Genomic DNA, 18,562 nt, shown 5'->3' on the forward strand with positions numbered 1-18,562 from the left:
GCATATTCATGAAGACTCATAAGTTTTCAACAAATTTTCCTTCTTCATTAAGGAAAAATATCATTGAGATCACAGTGAGCCCAAATTTTTTGCCGAGCCCTCAATAGTATAAAATCAGCCGTGTTAAACTATTTCAATTTTCCCTGACTTTTGATCAAAATGTTAATTTTCCCTGACTCAAAGTAAAATTTCCTGACTTTTCCCTGACCTTGAAGAATTTTTTCTCTGACCATTTCCTGGTCTGTGGCAACCATGCCAGACCGACCGACCGATTTGCATGTATTCTGCGGGCCCCATAAATTAAATTAATCAGCGCAAATAACTGCAGCCTACTAATGAGCTAACCTCCACAACAGTCATAAGGGATTCCTGTGACGTTCTCATGACCTCCATTGTCTTCTCACAGCAGCGCCTGTACACCCCCTCCACACCTGTCAACCCCATCCCATCCACCATGTCACGCGTCAAGCGAAACGGCACAGTCTCAGGAGTGGGTAGAAACTTCCCTTGCTCAAATGCCACTCCTAGGATAGAAAAAAAAAAAAAAAAAAACGAGGGACAGTTTTGGACTGAAGTATAATCCCGGTTAGCATCCCATCCAGGGGAAGAACTATTCTCTTAGCTTAATTTTCGAAAATCTTCGGAAACGTTCGTGTGGCCTTCGGAAAATTTTTGGAGAATCTTCAGAAATCTTCGGAAAGTGGCAGGAAATCTTCAGAAAATGGTCAAAACCATCGTTTTCAGTATGTTTATAAAATAAACAAAATAATACATGGTTGCTTGTAGATATGGAATTTCTCTTCTCAATCGCTGCATTCACTCGTGAGATATTGAGCTGAACACTCGATAACTACACGCGCCCATGTCTTAATCTCTATTGACCATTATTTAAACCAACTTACGAAAACTCGAGAACGCATTGCTAGCAGGATACTACACGTTTGAAAGCCTGAGTTGAAGCTAAACTGTGTAGCACTGTCAAAGGGGCTATGCCACGGTATTTTAAATAATTTACTGATGCTATTATTGTGTCCAACTACTTTCAAATTGAACCACTTGTAACCTCGAAATGATAATTTCTTCGGTAGAAAAACACCAAAGAAGTAAATATGCGACAATAAACAAGGATTACGACTGAACGAGGTAACTATGGATTAGATATGGCAAGTTTGAAAAAAAAAAACGGCTATTTTTTCAAGTTTCTCTGTCTGTGACGTAGTCTTTAAAGATAAAACTATGTTTCCTATTGCTCCTTACCCAAATCGATGTGAACAAGTTCCGCTGTGTTGCAGTCAACAAGGATGTTCTGCACGTGACGGTCGCCAAGACCAACCACATAACCAACTACAGAGAAACAAATTATGACAAACCAGAATTACAACAGCATTCTAGGTGTTTTATCAGCACGTTGCGGAGAATTTCCTGTAATCTATGAGCATGCATTCGAGTTTCGCTACAAACGCGCTACAAACGAAACACAGGTCTTTTAAAACTGTGCAACAAAATGTATTACAATACCAATAGACGATGTTGCCACTCCTCGAGTGTAACTTAGTCTCCTCTCGAACCACACGGCAGGGTCTGGGAACCTCTCCAGAAAGAAGTGCCGAAATACAGGATGAAAATGCTCCATGAGCTCCTGTAAAAACAAAGGAACATAATCAATAAAAAATTCTGCAAGTTTAATGGCCGAGTGGTTAGAGCGCCGGATTTGAAATCCGTAGGTACCGGGTTCAAATCCCGTTCTGACCGGTCGTTGAGGTTGTTCCGGTAGCCCCCGGCGGTAGCCCCGAGTTCAACTTCTTGGCTACGCTTGTAAATAGCCAACTGGTCTGCCTCCCCCAGCTGGGATTCTTAACCTAGCTATGTTTATTTCAATATTTATTTATCATTGTTTGTTTACATTGGTCCTAAAAAGCCCCAATGGGGAGTGGCCAATTAAGTATACATTTTTTTTTTAATGGCTGAATTAGGGTTTACACTAGACCCTCTAACCATGACCAGGAGGTTAAATTGATGAGTTGAAGTCTGTATTTACACGTGGTGTAACTTGTGTGGTTATTGGCAGGATTTTTCTCTTCACTGAGCTCTTAGTAATGATATGACGAGGAGACAGACTGGGATTTTTGCACAAACGACTGTTCAGCGAATTTGTCTTGTAACTGTTTCGTTTAGTTGAAGCAAATTCCAGCTACCTGATAAACCTCATGTCTTGGTCTTCCATTTTTATCACCTGCCTGAGGAAAATGAAATCAAAACTGCATGAATTTTCTGCTTACGGAGTTTTTAACGTTCCTCTTTCGGAGGAATTGGATTTTTTTCTGAATCGATTACGTTACTAAATCACGTAACCTACTTTCTTGAATTTGTTTCAAAACTCTAACGGGAGGTTGGGAGGAGAGAGGCTTTGTTTTGTTTGACGAGCAAGCTCTCCTAACTGATTTAAATACCTTGTCCTGTTCTCAATCAGGGCAAGGGTGTTTCGTTTCTGTTCCTTTTGTTTCTACGATGTCCGATATGCCTTCTCTGCTTGACATTGAAAGAAATGGGATAATAAGCACTAGAGTATTGTGAGGGGAAGCAAAACTCACTGTTGCCCGTGGGGCCAGTCATTTGCGGTTTCAAGGTGCACGACCTGATCACGTGCAAGTCGAGAGTTCAAGCTGTTGTTTCCCTAGGGAGTTACTGAGTTTTGACCCATGACACGTGACACGTTCTCCTCCAATCGGACAACGTAATTGATTTGAGGGTGTAACAATATTTGTTGGAATATTTTTGGAACATTGTCGCACCTGGATCTTTTTCCGACAGTCGAGTGATGTCCAGTCTCCTGGATAGTATCTCGGATGAGCGCCCGTCTTAGTCCCTGGCCGACCAATCAGATACTCTCCCAAAGGAACTGTGTCCTCGCACCATTCCACTATACCACTACGCTGAGACAATGGGATAACCTGGTGAAGAAAAAGAAGGTGGAAATTCAAAGTAGGTTACCGTCAACAATTACTGACAAAAAGAGAGATGTAACAGGATACCGATGGGAGAGGAAGAAAACGGAAGACGCACATGGGATTTCTGCATAGTTTTGGTGAAGTAGTGTCTTAGTTGTACAGTGCATAGAAAGCAAGGAAAAGAAATCGTTCTTGGAGAAAAAAAAGAACGGTTTGGTATTTTCCAGGAATTCCAGCGACCCTTAGAGCAATCTAGTCGTGTAGGATGGATTGACCAACGATCAAAGCAAGGACTTGTATAGAAATGACACAGAATCTCAGGGAAACGTCCAGTAAGGGCCTCCACAAACTAGACATTTCGTTGTCGACAACCAAATGCTAAATTTTTAGTTCCTAAATTTTTAGTTTTGGTTCCCACACACGCGAGAAACGATCGAAAGGTAGTTGTCGACAACTAAGCAGTTTCCCGTTTCGAAAAGGGAAACTGCTTTAGTTGTTGACAACTACCTTTCGATCATTTCTCGCGTGTGTGGGAACCATTGGTTTAGTTGTCGACAACTATCGAAACATGACACACATTTGAGCATGCGTGTTATTTTTCGAGCATGCGTAGCAAACGTTATTCCCCAAGCACTCGCTGACCTGACTTAGTTATCGACAACTAACACTCCAATGTGTGGAATACTTACATCTGACACAATTAATTGTCGGTAATATTTAGTGGTCGATAACAAATTGTTGTCAAATTGTTGTCTATTCTCTGGACGCCCTACTTATTTCTACGGTTCAGTACGACTAATAGGACAAAGATTGTCTCTGCTCAAACCTTGTAAGTTTTCATCTTTAGTTTCCTTTTCCTTGTTTCAGAGTTCTTTATCAGTAGCTGGTTCACCATACCGAACACTTGCTCCATGACAGCGTCCTGGCGTAAATCGTCTCTACCCTACACAGGCGCAATTCGACACAATGAGAGTTAGGTAAAACCTGCGGGTGTCAATGTCGATGTGGTCCTACACGGGTGGGGTGGGGAGGAAATGCATAAAGGCAAAGCGCAATTAAGAGGTTTTCTTTGGCTTTAAGTTATAATAAACTAAAAAAAAGAAAGAACAAAGATAGATTAGACTGAAGAAATTTGAGTCAGGATTTAGAAACTATGAATCTGGTGGCTGCTTATGATTGATTTTAAGAGGTACAGGAGGCATTGCTCGTAGGAAGGCAGTGTGGCCGAGTGGTCAGCGCGTCGTACTCGCAATCCAGCGGTCCCGGGTTCGCGTCCTGTTCTGACCACTACCTGAATTTGTTTCACGACAGCCCCGAGTTCAAATCCTCGGCCACGCTTGTAAATAGCCAACTGGGTTGCCTCTGGGTTGCCTCCAGCCAGTTGAGTGCTATGTTCAATTTGAATTATTTGTGTTACTTGTTTTTTCGGCCCCATTAGACTTTGTGCTATCAACACTGGCGAGGGTAAATGAAGGTTATTTATCCTACTAAGTTATTTTTTGATTGGCGTTCATAATCCTTATCTTTCCTTGTTCCTTGTCAAATTCCATTCCATCTGGGAGTATCCCTCAAGGTGTGTCGAAACACTTCGGCTTCTTTTTACTGTTTCGCTAGTACTAGTGCTGTTCAACGCTAGTAAAGTACTACATCGTAATATTATATATTTCCATACACTGAGTGAATGATACACCGCATGAGGTCACTGTACCTTCACCAGCTGCCGTCGTTTGATTCCATCAGATCCGACACAAAAGATGATCTTAGGAAGGTTAACCCCTCCGGCAAGACAAAACTTGGAGTCAAATCCCACAACATGAACAAGGTCATCATACCGACACAATGGGTCCACCTAATGAATGAACAGAACCTTAAGAGCCGATCAAAGAAAACTGGTTCTCACTGCCCTTGAAGGAGAGGTAAAAGGTCAGTCACCTGCCATTTTCCTAATTCGCGATGTTAACTTCACGGCGACAAATCTCCGCCCTTTCCACGTTCTGCGCAGAAATCTCTGGTCAGTGAGTAAGGACACTTTGACAAGAGCTAATTCTAGCACAGACTGTTCCGGAGCATTAAGTAACCGATCGGTCTAGCCGACCAGATCTTAAAGATACAGAGAGTACCATCAATTAGGCACCACCTTAGCGCTACTTAGAACATCCTTCTTTAAAACTCTAACCCAATTGATTTGAAGTATTGGTGGACAGGTGCTGTAAACAGAGGAGGGCAGCAATCACCTCAGCAGCAAGGTCACCATGGTAACCGAGCCACAGCCCAAAGCAACGCAAACAGAAAAACAACAATACCAAACAACAATACCGACACTTAATTTTTACCTTAACTTCCAAAGTGGGAACAGGTACTTCTTTGAGGTTTGAGATCCTTTTAATCGTGGCATCTGGCAGGTTAAAAGGACCTGAAATACAGATACAATGTAATAAACTTTTCGTAACCAAACCTACTATGTCATTCCCAAAGTACAAATGCACTGTTACAACTTTCCAAAGTGTGCAGACCATGTCCCTAACTTTTCCCAGAATTTGTAAATATATTTGAGTTTTTTAACCTGTTACTAAATGCCTTGACCTTAAAAAAATACTATTTTGAATTGTAGCTCTCCTGCATTGTCCAATAAAGTAAGCGTCCGCTTAAAGATCCTATTGAACTACTTAAAGTACTAAAGTATCCATGCTGTACATTATAACGGGAATATCTTTTCTGTACTTTTTTTAAAATGGAAACATGGCGTAGGACAGTGGAGAAAGAGCAAATGGTGATTGGTTACTGTTCTTGTGTAAAGGCAGGGCTGGCAGCAGCTGACAGAGTGTGTTGGAGAAGTCAAATTTCTGTCCCCATACAGAGAAATGGAAATGATAAGATGATGATGATTTTTTCTTTAATACTTAAATACTAACCTGCAATCAAGCGTTCGTTATTGTTGGGCGAGTAGGGGAATGGGTAAAAAAGAACCCCCGTTAGACCCAAAAAAGAACGCCTGATCGCAGGTCACTTTTGTGTTAACTTCTTAGCTACTGGTTGAGTGAGTAACAAAGGTGTACCTCTCTCGTTCTTGAGATGTGTGACATTGACATAGGCAAGTTCAATGTAAGCTTCACACAATAACTGCATGTGCTTTACAAGTTCTCGCTTCTTCTGTCCAATCCTTTCGATCAATGTGGAAGCTGTTTGTATACGGGCCTGAAAATGAAACATTGAGCGAGTTGTGACCAGCAAGGTTAACGGTATTGAAACTTGGACAGGGTTAGGAGACTTTTAGTCCATTTGAAAGGGGATCTGCAGCATCAACTAAGATCACTTACTTCTGTGAATCCCTTTGCTCCTCCTTTGGAGTTATTCCTCGTCAGCCTTGAAGTGTTTTTCTTGCCAGCAGTGAGATACTTGTCGTCTTTCTCGGCGTTTGCGAGCGCCAGTAAGATGAACAACGTGTGGTGAGGATGATCCACTGCGGTCCGTTCAATCAGCTGAAAAACAATTAGTATACAGTTAGTCCAGATAAAACAAACTAGTACACAAATACAAAATGACATGCGTCTTGGCAAAAGAGCTGAAGGAATGGTGCGGTTTGCTTTTAGCTTGTTGCTATCTGTGGTGTAGTAACAGTGTAATGTGGTTTACTCCAACCTCAATTTCCGTTTCGTTTATAGACCACATGAAAAGCAGCTATTACTTCAACAGAATGTACATAAGCTAAAAGGAAGGGAAGGGGGTGTATGGGAAAATAGCTAATCTTCAAAGTGAAAACAGTTTCCCGCAGCAACATTGTAGTAAAAGACGTAAATCACGTAACATGGAGTAAGCCCGTTGACAGCCATTGTCTGTTTCTGTGGAACGTTAAAACCTTACAGATGGTTCACAGCCTTTCTCCACATCTACTTAGATCGATAAATGCTCGTCATACCTCGTTAAGAATTCCCTGGAACAAGCGATTATCGTGTGACTTTGTCCCGAGTCTGGCTGCCAGCTGGTACATCAAAGGAAGAAACTTGCGCGACTGAATCTTCATCAGCCCTCTCTATAAGGTGTACAGATTACAATTGTCTTGATTATTTGAGTAATTAAAACTCTGAAACTTTGAACAAAATGTCTTTGTGACTATAAAATTCTTTTAACGATAGCATTGGTAACATGGTGGAACATCACCACGATAATGCTCTTTCTTTTTCTCTTGTCTGACTGGCAAGCTAACTCCTGCTCTATCTCTTCGCCGGCCCTCTCAAAATTTCACACACTCTTTTAATTAACAAAATTTTAACCAACCTTTACCATCTCGGAGACATCCTCCTCGTTGGCATTGTCGAACCACAGAGAGCATAGTCTGAACACCCTCATGTCATACTTATCCTACAACAATTAAGAAGAAGATTGCATTAAAATAGTGAGGACGTAATGGAATGGGATCAGATTTTGATCTCGTTTAATTCCAGTCTTGGACAGGAAAGGAATCGGTTTTGAGTTGCAGTTTGTACGTCCGAACAGAGAGCCCCCATCAATGCTGAGATAGGGTGGTCTTAAGTCCAGAGGTCGAAATCTTAAATAATTTTAACTTTATGTAGACGGTGTAAATAGTGTCCACAATTAGTTTTTTTCTAAAGCTAAATAATCTTTGACGCTTACAGTCAGTCGATCGGTCGGTCGGTCGGTCGGTCAGTTAGTCAGAAGTAAAATGTTTTTTGCTTAGCAATTTCTAACGTACCCCAGTTTCCAGCGTTTTGATGTAATATTCCACAGCAGTCTTCAAAAACGTCCGCTTATCCTCAGCTACTTGCTGAAGCTCTCTCTCATCCATTTGTGCCTGTAGATTCAGCGTTCTAGTGTACCTGTCTTTACCGGATTCATACATCTGCTGCAGCTTTTCTGACTCCACCTTTGAACAAGAGAGTATCACAGGCCGTGTTTTAATTAGCTTCCGACGAAGACGCAGATCTCTGGGATGGTCACACAATCGTGCGCGTGACGCCCAAAGAGGGTGTACTTAAGTGGCTATGTTCTATCAGGATGATGCTTGGTTGTTGTTCTTGTCATGAGTAGTATTTATTTAAGCGCCTGAAAGTAGGCTTATCTTCAAACAGGCCGTTTCCGAGTAGCCTTTTGCCTTAGTTTGAAAACTGTGTTCCGCCTACAGGTTCATTTTCATGCAAATGAAACTCATCTTCACATGAATAGTTTTGAAACAGAGGCACAAGGTAACTCGGAAATGGTCCATTGGCTTTAACTGTGAAACTCCTTAACAGTCCTTTAAAACGGCAGGACAAATGAAAAGTATGTATAAAAATTAAAGCAGGTTTTGAATACATCATGAATTCAAACTAAGATAACTTAGTTCCGACGCGAGGAAGATCAATAGTTGTTGGGACTGAACTTTTAAAGTACTAATGGATTCCTCTCTTACTTCATTCACAGATTTTCCACTTTTGCTATTGGGAATTTTGCAAGGGTTAAAGGTAGAATTGAACCCTGACCTTGGATTTCTTCATCAAGTTCTCCTTATTTTCGTAAATACTCGAACTCATGAAGTCCACCTTCTTCTGGTATTGAGTATCAGCAAACCATGCAAGCGACAGGAAGGCCTGCAACACAAATCAACAATAACTGATCCACAGCCAGTTTCTCTTTAAATATCAACCCAATGTCATGCAAAATGGTAACAAGAATAAGTAAGTCATCAATTAGATTACGACGTACAGTCATATGTATGGAGAACTGATATTTCTTAATAATAATATAGTATATAGTTTGCCTGTGGGAGACGCGGTGGCCTCGTGGTTAGGGCGTTCGCCTCCTGATCGAGCGGTCTGGGTTCGAACCCTGACCGGGAACATTGCGTTGTGTTACTGGGAAAGACACTTTACTTTCACAGTACCTCTCTCCACCCAGGAGTATAACCGGGTAACGGCGAACTTAATGCTGGGGGTAACCCTGCGACGGACTAGCATCCCATCCAGGGGGGAGTAGAAATACTCCTAGTCGCTTCATGCTACAGAAACCGGGATAAGCTCTGGCCTGATGGGCCACTTGGCTTGTGCAGCCTTTACCTTTACCTATATAGTTTGTCTAATGCAGTCGTTTGAAAGAATCTTGAAATGTAGATCGCGACGTTTTAACTGCTTACTGCTAGCCTTAATCAGGCGTTGATAGGATGATCACGAGGTAACATTTATATCACAGGAGTGGGCTGTGATTAACTGTCACCAATGAAATACTTTACTTGTATCCTTCCACGATGAATGACAATAACCTTTCACAATATAATTTATTGCTATTTCTCCAATTCATCCAACTTAACGGGGCATTGGGCGGAAACATTTTTATGAGTGTCCTAGGAGATGCTACACTAAGCAATGTTTCGTGTTAGTTGTCTCGAGAGTCGCGTGAAAGAGACCTCTCTTAATTCCGCAATCTTGTCCTAGAAACCTTAGAACCACATTCGAATACTGATATCTGAAACATGGTTCTTTGGTACAATGGAATTAAGAAACTAATTTCTGACTATTCAGTGTGTCATGGGTACAGGTAATGAGTGGGTTTGAAATCACATGCAGTATCAAGCAATACATCTCGTCTTTGGGAAAGTCTGTTAAAAACACGGATGAATCAAATCAACTTTTTTCTTGTATAAAAAACCGAATGCTTTACTTGACCCCCATACTCTAACTTTAATATTTATAAATTCTGGCCAACATATACTGTAAACATTAAAAAGCAGTAACTTAATTTGTAAATGTAATCTGTGAGAATAAAGCGTGTTTAAGTTGTTATAATGAAACACAATCTTCATTGCCAGAAAAAGATGTACATTACATAGACGAGACAAACTATTAACGTGTAAAAGAGAAGAATATATAAACAGTGGAGGAGAGGCGTTTTAATAGATTACAATCCACCGAATGTGAACAAAAATACACACCTCGATTTTGGAGGCTTGATTAGTCCCTTCCATGCAATCCATTAGACAAGCGGCCTAGTAAAGCAAAAGATAGTTTTAAAGATGTAATTCACTGAGGCACGATCAAGGAAGTTCCACGTTCATCCAGCCTCCTTGTTACAAAAGCGAAGACGTTTCTTCCGGCACTGAAACGTTGTCTCGTTAATCCCGAGATAATGGAGTCTAGTTTGGTAACCGAGAGTTCACTTTTTTCTGCTTACCTTCTCTAAGTACTTTTCGATTATAGTGTTTGGATTCTCAGATTTTGATTCTGCCAGCCAGGTACCATACAGTCCCAATGCTTGCGGATAAAGATTAATCACCTCCGCGCTCTGATCCTGAACCTGAAATACCAGCCAAGCAGTAACTTAAGCTACACAGAAATGTCAGTGCTTACCATGCACAACCGTGAACAAGCTGTAAAAGTGCTTGTTAAGCAGCTACTTTACATCTGCATTTTACACCCTCGCATCAAGTGGGCGATTACTCTTTACAATCAACATTGTCTTGAGGTAAATCCTTTTAAGATACTCGGAAAGAGCTATTTCAAGGCAGATATATAGGCCGGGTAATTCGAAGGTTGGTTAACGTTAAACCAGGATTTAAAAGTTAAACGAAGTATTAATTTTTGTTGCGTACAAAACGTTTTTGCTGCTTATGTTTCGTGTAGGTTGAGATTATTCACAATCAAAACAAACTGAAGGACAAACAACACAAACAGAAACCTCACCGAATAGTTATAAAACTGCAATCGAAATTCTCGCTAATCCTGGGTTAGCTTTAAAAAACCCAACCCTGGGTAATACTATAACCTGTACGTTTTCAAGATGGCTGCAGTGTTCTAAAAAGCTCTATGTCTGGATAAACGTTGTACAAGTGTTTCTTCAAGGTACATGCAAAGAACGTTTCCGAGGCACATTGTCTGGGTATTGCTGTAAATGGTACCTGTTCAAGGTTCCTGGTTAGGGACTTCAGTAGGTACATAGCTGTGTCCTGTTCACCTCGTGCCCAACGTAATTTTGCTTCCTCCATTTTCCAGGACCAAGACACCCCAAGGTCCCTCCCTCCAAGCCGACTTTGTATCTCGGTGATATCACCTTGCAGTTGTCTTAATCGAAACAGCGCTTTCTCAGCAACCTGTGAATGATATATAATGTTGACTACTAATGCAGATGGTGGCTGTGGGAGTGAGGGTGATATTTTCTTGCCAGAGGGAAAGAAAGGGAGATCCTGCCTACGTCCTTGTTCTTAAATCCCTCACGTAGTAAATAAGCAATTTCCGAACTGCTTTTTACCTCTTTTTCGAAACGAGTCCTGGTGTACAACCTTTCGTCTGGAAATGAGATTGATTTGCAAGGCAATGAACGTACAAGAAATATTCATTTCTATATAAAATGTTGTGCACCAAGACCCGTTTTGAAACAGAGGTAAAATGCAATTTGGAAATTGCTTATTGATTTGGCCAACTTTTAGATAGGTCTGCGCCTTTGCTAGGTGGTAGCTCTTGGCAATACCACTGTTATACGTGCAAAATTAAACGAGATATGCACTTTTGAGAAAACGTCCAATTTCCAGATACAGGTCTAGCAGTCCCTTGCGACATAGGAATACCAACGTGAAGAGTAAACAACTATTACAACTGAAGAATAATTGTTTGAAACAGGCTAAAACTCGTTATCTTTTAAATTTTCAAACTAAATTCGGATGTTCTTTGTATTCGACGAGTGAATTCCAAATTAGCAATCACAAGGGTAAAGAGTAAAGATTGCCCCGTACTTGCCAGTATAATTGCAGTAAAATCCGGCCTTCTCAAACTCATTAATAATTGATCAAGTTTAAACAAAGGAAATCATGATTGTGACGGTGTTTGAATATCTGATCTTAATTAGCATAGATTTTTACGATTTTATTTCTCCATTTTCTCCTTAGTTTTAGTTTCGATTGAGAGGATATATCAAGCACGCAAGACAGTGTTTGACCACATTACCAAACAACTCAAAGTTCGTCAGAAATGCTCTGCTACGCAACTCTCTTCTCGGTGTTTGGAGTTGTGGTCAAACACGGTCTTTCCTATTTGACATATTACTTCTCATCTCGTTATATCTTACCTGTGGATTGTGCGACCAGCGCGCTCTCTTTGCCTGCATCTCTAGATGAATGGCAAGATCCTTGTAAGCTCGTGCCAATTTTTCTGGACTGTGGCTTTTAAGCCTTCTCAGTGTAACCAGAGTTTGCAGCATGGAGGTACGTAAAGCAAGCACAGGCTCCAAGAATTCAAAATCATTGTCAGGAAGTGGAAAGCGCTCATTCCAAATATCGACCAAGCTGTCTTCCGTGCTAAACAAAAAGGACAATAGTTTACATAAACGTGAAGTTATTGATTATGGAGAAAAAGTTGATTCATGGAGTATTTATCTTGTTTAAAAAAATATACCGTGGAACCTCCAATAACGGCCACCTCTCCACAACGGCTACTTTTTTCGGTCTCGGCGGACAGTCCATACATTCACTCTAATTATAACCTGTCCACAACAGCCACCTCCCCACAACGACAACGGCCGCTAAAACGCGTCCCGACTTCCAAAATAACCTCTCTACAACGGCCAGTTCACCAGTGACTGACAAACGGTGTACACAGAACCCCATTTTTATTGTAAAAGGTCTCCAAACTTCATCCGTACCGCGCTTCCGGCGTTGGTCTATGTTTTAGTGTCGTTTCTGTTTTATTGAAATATTTCGATTGTGTTATGTAGTTTATTGCTAAAATAAGCATTTTTTTCAAGAAAAGAAATGTTGCATCCTCGAAAAAAAAACAGGTATCGTGTTACACTCCTACCTCCCCATAACGGCCACCTCTCTACAACGGCCACTTTCCTCTGTCCCCAAGGTGGCCTTTGTGGAGAGGTTCGACTGTAAACAATATCTGTCCAAAAGCCAAGTGGCGCATTGAGGCATCCTTTAATAATATGGAATGACAAGAAGTATGGCCAGTAACTCCTGGATGCTAGTCATAACATTTTGTCACGTTACATCACTAATTCACCAGTACCAATTCATGCAAGTGTATGTAAAGAGTCAGCCTGCTTAAGCCTGTAAAATAGCTGACTTACCCGTTAATTATACTCCCAAAATTCTCCAATTCCACAATGCACTGCAGCCGTGACAATGAGGGATACACACTGCGCACGCTCTCCAGACTGACATGCGCTATGTCGTCCATGACATGTGATCTACAACCACAACCAAATGCTTTGAAGGTTGCCGGGAATTACAACTGACAGGATAGGCCATTTTGCAGTTGTGTGCTTAGTTACTGGAGGTGGCCTTGCTTTAATACAGACCTCTCCGCTTTTCTCATTAAATGTCAACTAGTTAGCACAAGAACTTAATTTACACAACATAAGCAGTGAGGTCTGTATGAAAACAAGGTCACCTCCAGCCTCGCTGCCATTCAAAAACCAGGACACTGAACAAACAACTGTAAAGTGGTCTATCATAGAATTTAAATCTTAAGCCCTGGTCAAACGGACTCGCAAGTAGTCGCAAGTAGCCACAAGTTGAACTTGCGTAGAGACTTGCGTTGGGTGGCCAAACGGACTGGCAAGTTTCCTCACAAGTACACGCAAGTCGCAAAAAAACCCATTTCAAGGCAGACATATACTGTATTTCATTGGCTAATAATAGGTTAATGGACGTCACTCAACTTGCGCTGACTTGGGTTGGGTGGCCAAACGGTGAAAAACGTGCGTCGACTTGCGTGCAAATTTGATCCCGACCAAAGTGAGCGCAAGTCATCGCAAGTCAACGCAAGTCCACGCAAGGGCCTGGCCAAACGGAGTCGCAAGTAGACGCAAGTTGAGAACTTGCGTCTACTTGCGACTCCGTTTGACCAGGGCTTTCATCGTATATGTCATAGTTTATAGAGGGAATGGTTATGAAATCTGGCAAAGTTCCTTGCTGTTTGTTTTTGTTGGCTATTTTAGGGTTTAACCCCGCACAAAACCTGGCAAACTCCAAAAGGTGGTTATGTGTGCTAATACAACTAACCAACAGAAGCATTGCGATTATGTTACCCCTGCATAGTCAATGAGCATAAAACAAAAGATGTGCAGGGTCAAGAACCTTCCAACATAAATCTTAGCCCATTTGTTCGCATCTTTGATGTTTACCGGGCTTCTTAACCATTCCCTCTATTACCTACATGTATGTATATACGGAGTAATTCGAAGTAAGAGAGAAGGAAATTTGAATTGAGTGACGGTAATGTAGGGAAATATTTACACAGCAACCTACATTCCGCAGTCGGCGACCAGTTTTGGGAAGGGAACATTCTTCACGGAAAAAAAAACAATAGGAAATTCAACCGATAAACACAAGCAGATAGACGATACTTTATTTAACTATTACATACTTTGCATTGTCCAGTGTGCACTGAAAGAGTTCCCATTCTTCTTCTTGCAAGGCACACAAGCAGCTGTACAAGGACTGGTGAAATCCTTGAGTTGTATCCGAGCCAACACTTTGAACGTAAGATTGAAAAATGTTTACACACCCTTGCACACGCATCTGTTTCTTATCGGACTAAGCAATTCGTACAGTTAGAGGCTGGGTGGGTAGAGAGAAACACTGTAAGCGTTGTGTCTCGCCCAAAAACCTAATGCAGTTACTTTGACCAGCGCTTGAAAAAAGACTACTCTGTGCCCAGGACACTGAGCTTTAGGCCATTGTACATGTACATCTCTCGTTACAGAATAGTTTATACTCTTGAACAGAATTAATGGATTTCTGAATCAAGAAAGCTCTCTACAAACGTTTTCAAACCCACGTTTTGGGAAAATGTCTCAATTAAATGAAAGAAACACCTTGTTCAGTCTCCTTCATAACAAGAAGATCTCCAACCACTGGCCGTCTCAAACTGCCATGCAATTACATAGAAGACGAGAAATACCTGGTACTTGTGTCCAAATCCCACACACAATTCTGCCAAGCAGACTCATACTGTAACTCTGCTACCTGGGGAAAGTCGGATGAATGGGAGTTGACAGAAATGCAGCCCTGGGAATCACTGACAACATGTGCGCTTTACAAGGATGGTGTGGAGATCAAGAATAAGAAGGACGTGGAGGAAGATGTAGATGGAGAGGAGAAGGTGCTTGTGCCGTCTAGAAAGTGTTATAATCGAACTATTCAAATTCTGTGTTCTAAAATTCATAACCCCTGTTTTTGCTATACATATCTATACATTTACTATACATTTCATTTACTTCTGACCAATTTCCTTACCTCGGCTGTTGCCTGTGGGTTCTCAGATGACAGACCCTTTAGGTACATCCTCATTACATGATCTAGACCAAAGTTCTTCATTGACTGAAAAATGGAGACAAGCGTTAAAGAACATTACCCTACGCTGTAGAATATTGTAGCTACATCTCTCACCTGCAATAGTCCAGTTTGTGATGAACCAGAAATGTTCTGCATTCGAAGGTCACAAGCACCTTAAAAGAAAGAAAACCATTACTATAACACTGCAACACAAGACAAGCAGCAATTGCAGGAAAGGGTGGGAAGAGGGCTTGTTCCAGTTCAGTAAGCTGCAAACAGTGCTAAGCAGTAATTCCATGATGTCTTGCTGTAATCATCTAGTATCCGGAGTTATTTCCCTTTGTAAAGCATCAAACTTAAACTGGACAGGCCTTTATGAGCTACATTAATTTGTAGAAAAGTTAGAAAGACGGAAGATAATTTTGGCCACTTTGTGGTGGTCCTTTTTCCTTTGGTAAGGCAACCTGACAAACATAGAGTATGCAACGCATGGTGGACTAGCAACACATATTCAGGGAATTGAACAAAACCAGAGGCCTAGGAAAAACTTAACGTTTGGGTTTACAGCTCAACATTGTATTACCAGTGCCATGATTGAATAGTGTTTAGTACATATGAGTTTTCTAACAAGTGCTATCAACACACAGAGTTAGATCTACCTGAGATACACTTTCATGAGCTCCTGGTAACATTTATTACACACACTGCTCGCTAAAATTACATTGGAATATATTAAAGTAGTTGATTCGAGACTAAAATGTCACATCAGCAGTCTTCCTACCAAGTGCCTTATCCCAAGCTTGCTCATGCATGTATGTCCGAACCCTGGAATCTATATCAGCCAGTCGGCCTGCTCCGGCACCATACACGCTGTCCGGTTCGCCGATAGATCCATACGCCTCAAGAACAAGGGTCTGATAACTAGTACTCAGGCTCTCATCACTGCTTTGACTCGTAGCAATTTCCATTTCTAAATTCTGACTGTTAGATGGCAGCGAAATGGACACTGGGGAATCCGGATTGGATCTGAAAATAACAACAGATGAACATCGGTTGGGGAGTAAATGGAGGTATTGTGGTTGAGACGTGAGTCCTTAATCGTGCATGTTGATCGTCAAACGAACGTTTTCTTTTCACGTTAGATTTGAATTTGGATGTTTCATAAAGGTAGGCGATCCTCTAGAAGTTAAACGTTGTTGAAGCACTATGATAATAGTATTGGTAATTGTTATGCGTACTGCGGATAAGCAACCGAAGCCGAAAGTAATCCTTGCAGTTGTCAAGCATCTTGAGCAATGTAAAGATCTTTTGCTGGATGGGATCTAAATCTAAGACTTCTGTGACATCAGTTTCAATCGAGTTGAAAGAAGACACTGTAGCCATTCTTTGGGACTCCCTTTGCAACTGTGCAAGTTGTCTTCTTATTATAGAATGTTTATCATTTTGCTTTCAAATAAAAAAAACGTATTCAACTTACTTTTGTATGTCGGCCCATATTTCAGTGTAAAGGAGAGCTGTGAAATATGCAGAACATCTCTGAGCTGCTGAGGCAACTTCCAAGTAATCCAAGTCCAGCCAGAAATTGTTGTCCCACAAAGTGCCCTGGCCACGTCCCTTTTTAGGTACATTCTGTGTACGTAGATACGTAACAACGGCCAGCATTGTTCGCACACTTTCCTTCTTCACTGCACAAAACACAAAGCAGACAGCATATCAAAAGAAGGATCCATTCCTCATTTATACTTCGCCAACCAACCAGTAGCTAAGCTTCTCAAGCTAAGCAAGTCTCTATAACTTAATGAAATAGCATTTGCATCTTTCTACTACATTCTATTCCTTTGAACTGAAAAGGTAATCTACATCGTCCTTTGATATTCTGTCATCGCATTTCAGTATCAGCTGAAGAATGGCCCAAATAAACATGAAGTAACATTTCAAAAACATTCCTTTCCAAGGAATCTCTCTTACACCGTGGTTGTAACAATATGCCATGGACGGGTCTGTTACCTCCACTGGAGCTTGAAGATGACACCACTGTTGGTAATGGGGAGTTGGCCCTACTTGGAGAGACACTTGATCCATTGCAGTGGCTGAAGAAATTTCTGAACTGTCCAGACAAAGTTGTCCTGATGGCATCATTACCACATTCTAGCATGTTATGGATCAGGTACGGAAATACATGTTCTGTAAACTCTACCTACAGGTAGGTAGAGTGGAACGTCGTTAGCATTTCTGTCGTTTAAGAATTATGCCCAAATGTGAGTTACTACCCAAGTCGACGCATTGTTGACTACCTATTTAGGCCCTAGATACAGAACCCTAACAATCACCATTTAAATATGTCTACTGGCCAACAATCTACACACATACTCAATACAAAACGGGTGAAGTTTGCTCATCCTATACTACTTTCAGCTTCAGTATCGAGCATAGCCCTTGTAGTTAATTCAAAGCTGTTTTCCCAAGTCAAAAGGCAGTGAAACCTCACAGCTGGTTTGTGCGGTCGTCTGCTACCTCAAATGGTGAATACAGTTTACTCCTCAGAGTTTGAACCTTGCCTTAGCGCCGCAGCATCGAATTAGTAAATGTTTCAAATTATTTGTATCCTTTATCTTTTTTTTGAAATGATCACAGATCGAAAAATGTAGTTCCTCCTCATAACGAGATTTCCACTAGAACCAAATTAATTCAGATGCACAAGAGGACGTTATATAAAGAAACCTTACTGAATCACTGGTTACCTTTGTTTTACACATGGGAGATAATATAAGAAGAATTTCATCCTGGACAAAACCACTTTCGATCAATGTGCAGGCTAGTCTGGTCAACCACTGTTCATGATTGTATTCCTGACCGTCAAACCCTGGTATCCATAAATCTGCAGCTTCTAACTGGACATCAGATAAACCAAGGCCCGTCTCCATAGCTGATGTAGTACCTAACGACTGTGGCTAAACAGAGCAAACAATTACAATCATTACGCTTTTTCAAGAACGTGCAACAAGGTAGGAAAATGTTCTGTTGTTCCATAAGTGTGCAGTTTTGTAGTTGTGTAAACTTATGATAGTCGCGAATTCAGTCTTACTTTTAATCGCCTTTGCCTAGTGTTTCACAGCCTGAATAAGCTAATCCAGGATAAAGGCGAATGTTTATTGCATGTTTGCACGTTTTCAGTAAGGAGATTTTCCTTTGAATCATACTCCATCACATTTCTCTTGACTGATGCCCAACGCCCAAAGTACGACTGGTAAAAAACATTTTTAGACAGAAGATTTGGACACGATTCTTCACTTTGTATTCTGGATTAGCATTAAATTGAACAAACAGTTTGAGGAATACTGAGCAGAATTTA

The 18,562-nt window shown here is 41.1% G+C and overlaps 1 protein-coding gene across 1 annotated transcript in view; it reads right to left on the minus strand.

Annotated features, from left to right (window-relative positions):
* The window catches only part of LOC110049390 (serine-protein kinase ATM-like), a 50,434-nt gene that overhangs the window by 3,144 nt on the left and 28,728 nt on the right, over window positions 1–18,562 (minus strand). The window contains exons 42-68 of the mRNA XM_089283103.1: window positions 17,952–18,161; window positions 17,218–17,407; window positions 16,688–16,895; window positions 15,992–16,236; window positions 15,325–15,383; window positions 15,172–15,255; window positions 14,837–14,901; window positions 14,300–14,407; window positions 12,999–13,118; window positions 11,997–12,225; window positions 10,834–11,025; window positions 10,110–10,232; window positions 9,871–9,924; window positions 8,426–8,533; window positions 7,660–7,830; window positions 7,224–7,307; window positions 6,865–6,978; window positions 6,266–6,427; window positions 6,005–6,143; window positions 5,282–5,361; window positions 4,657–4,797; window positions 3,775–3,891; window positions 2,793–2,951; window positions 2,196–2,237; window positions 1,519–1,639; window positions 1,258–1,344; window positions 346–524 (exon numbers count right to left, since the gene is read on the minus strand). Of these exons, the coding sequence (XP_089139229.1) occupies window positions 346–524; window positions 1,258–1,344; window positions 1,519–1,639; window positions 2,196–2,237; window positions 2,793–2,951; window positions 3,775–3,891; window positions 4,657–4,797; window positions 5,282–5,361; window positions 6,005–6,143; window positions 6,266–6,427; window positions 6,865–6,978; window positions 7,224–7,307; window positions 7,660–7,830; window positions 8,426–8,533; window positions 9,871–9,924; window positions 10,110–10,232; window positions 10,834–11,025; window positions 11,997–12,225; window positions 12,999–13,118; window positions 14,300–14,407; window positions 14,837–14,901; window positions 15,172–15,255; window positions 15,325–15,383; window positions 15,992–16,236; window positions 16,688–16,895; window positions 17,218–17,407; window positions 17,952–18,161 (3,591 nt within the window). The remainder of the gene's footprint in view (window positions 1–345; window positions 525–1,257; window positions 1,345–1,518; window positions 1,640–2,195; window positions 2,238–2,792; window positions 2,952–3,774; window positions 3,892–4,656; window positions 4,798–5,281; window positions 5,362–6,004; window positions 6,144–6,265; window positions 6,428–6,864; window positions 6,979–7,223; window positions 7,308–7,659; window positions 7,831–8,425; window positions 8,534–9,870; window positions 9,925–10,109; window positions 10,233–10,833; window positions 11,026–11,996; window positions 12,226–12,998; window positions 13,119–14,299; window positions 14,408–14,836; window positions 14,902–15,171; window positions 15,256–15,324; window positions 15,384–15,991; window positions 16,237–16,687; window positions 16,896–17,217; window positions 17,408–17,951; window positions 18,162–18,562) is intronic.

This window comes from Orbicella faveolata, unplaced genomic scaffold, assembly GCF_042242905.1.
Source record: "Orbicella faveolata isolate gen_17 unplaced genomic scaffold, um_ofav_v1 contig_12, whole genome shotgun sequence".
In the NCBI taxonomy this organism is placed as follows: Eukaryota; Metazoa; Cnidaria; class Anthozoa; order Scleractinia; family Merulinidae; genus Orbicella; species Orbicella faveolata.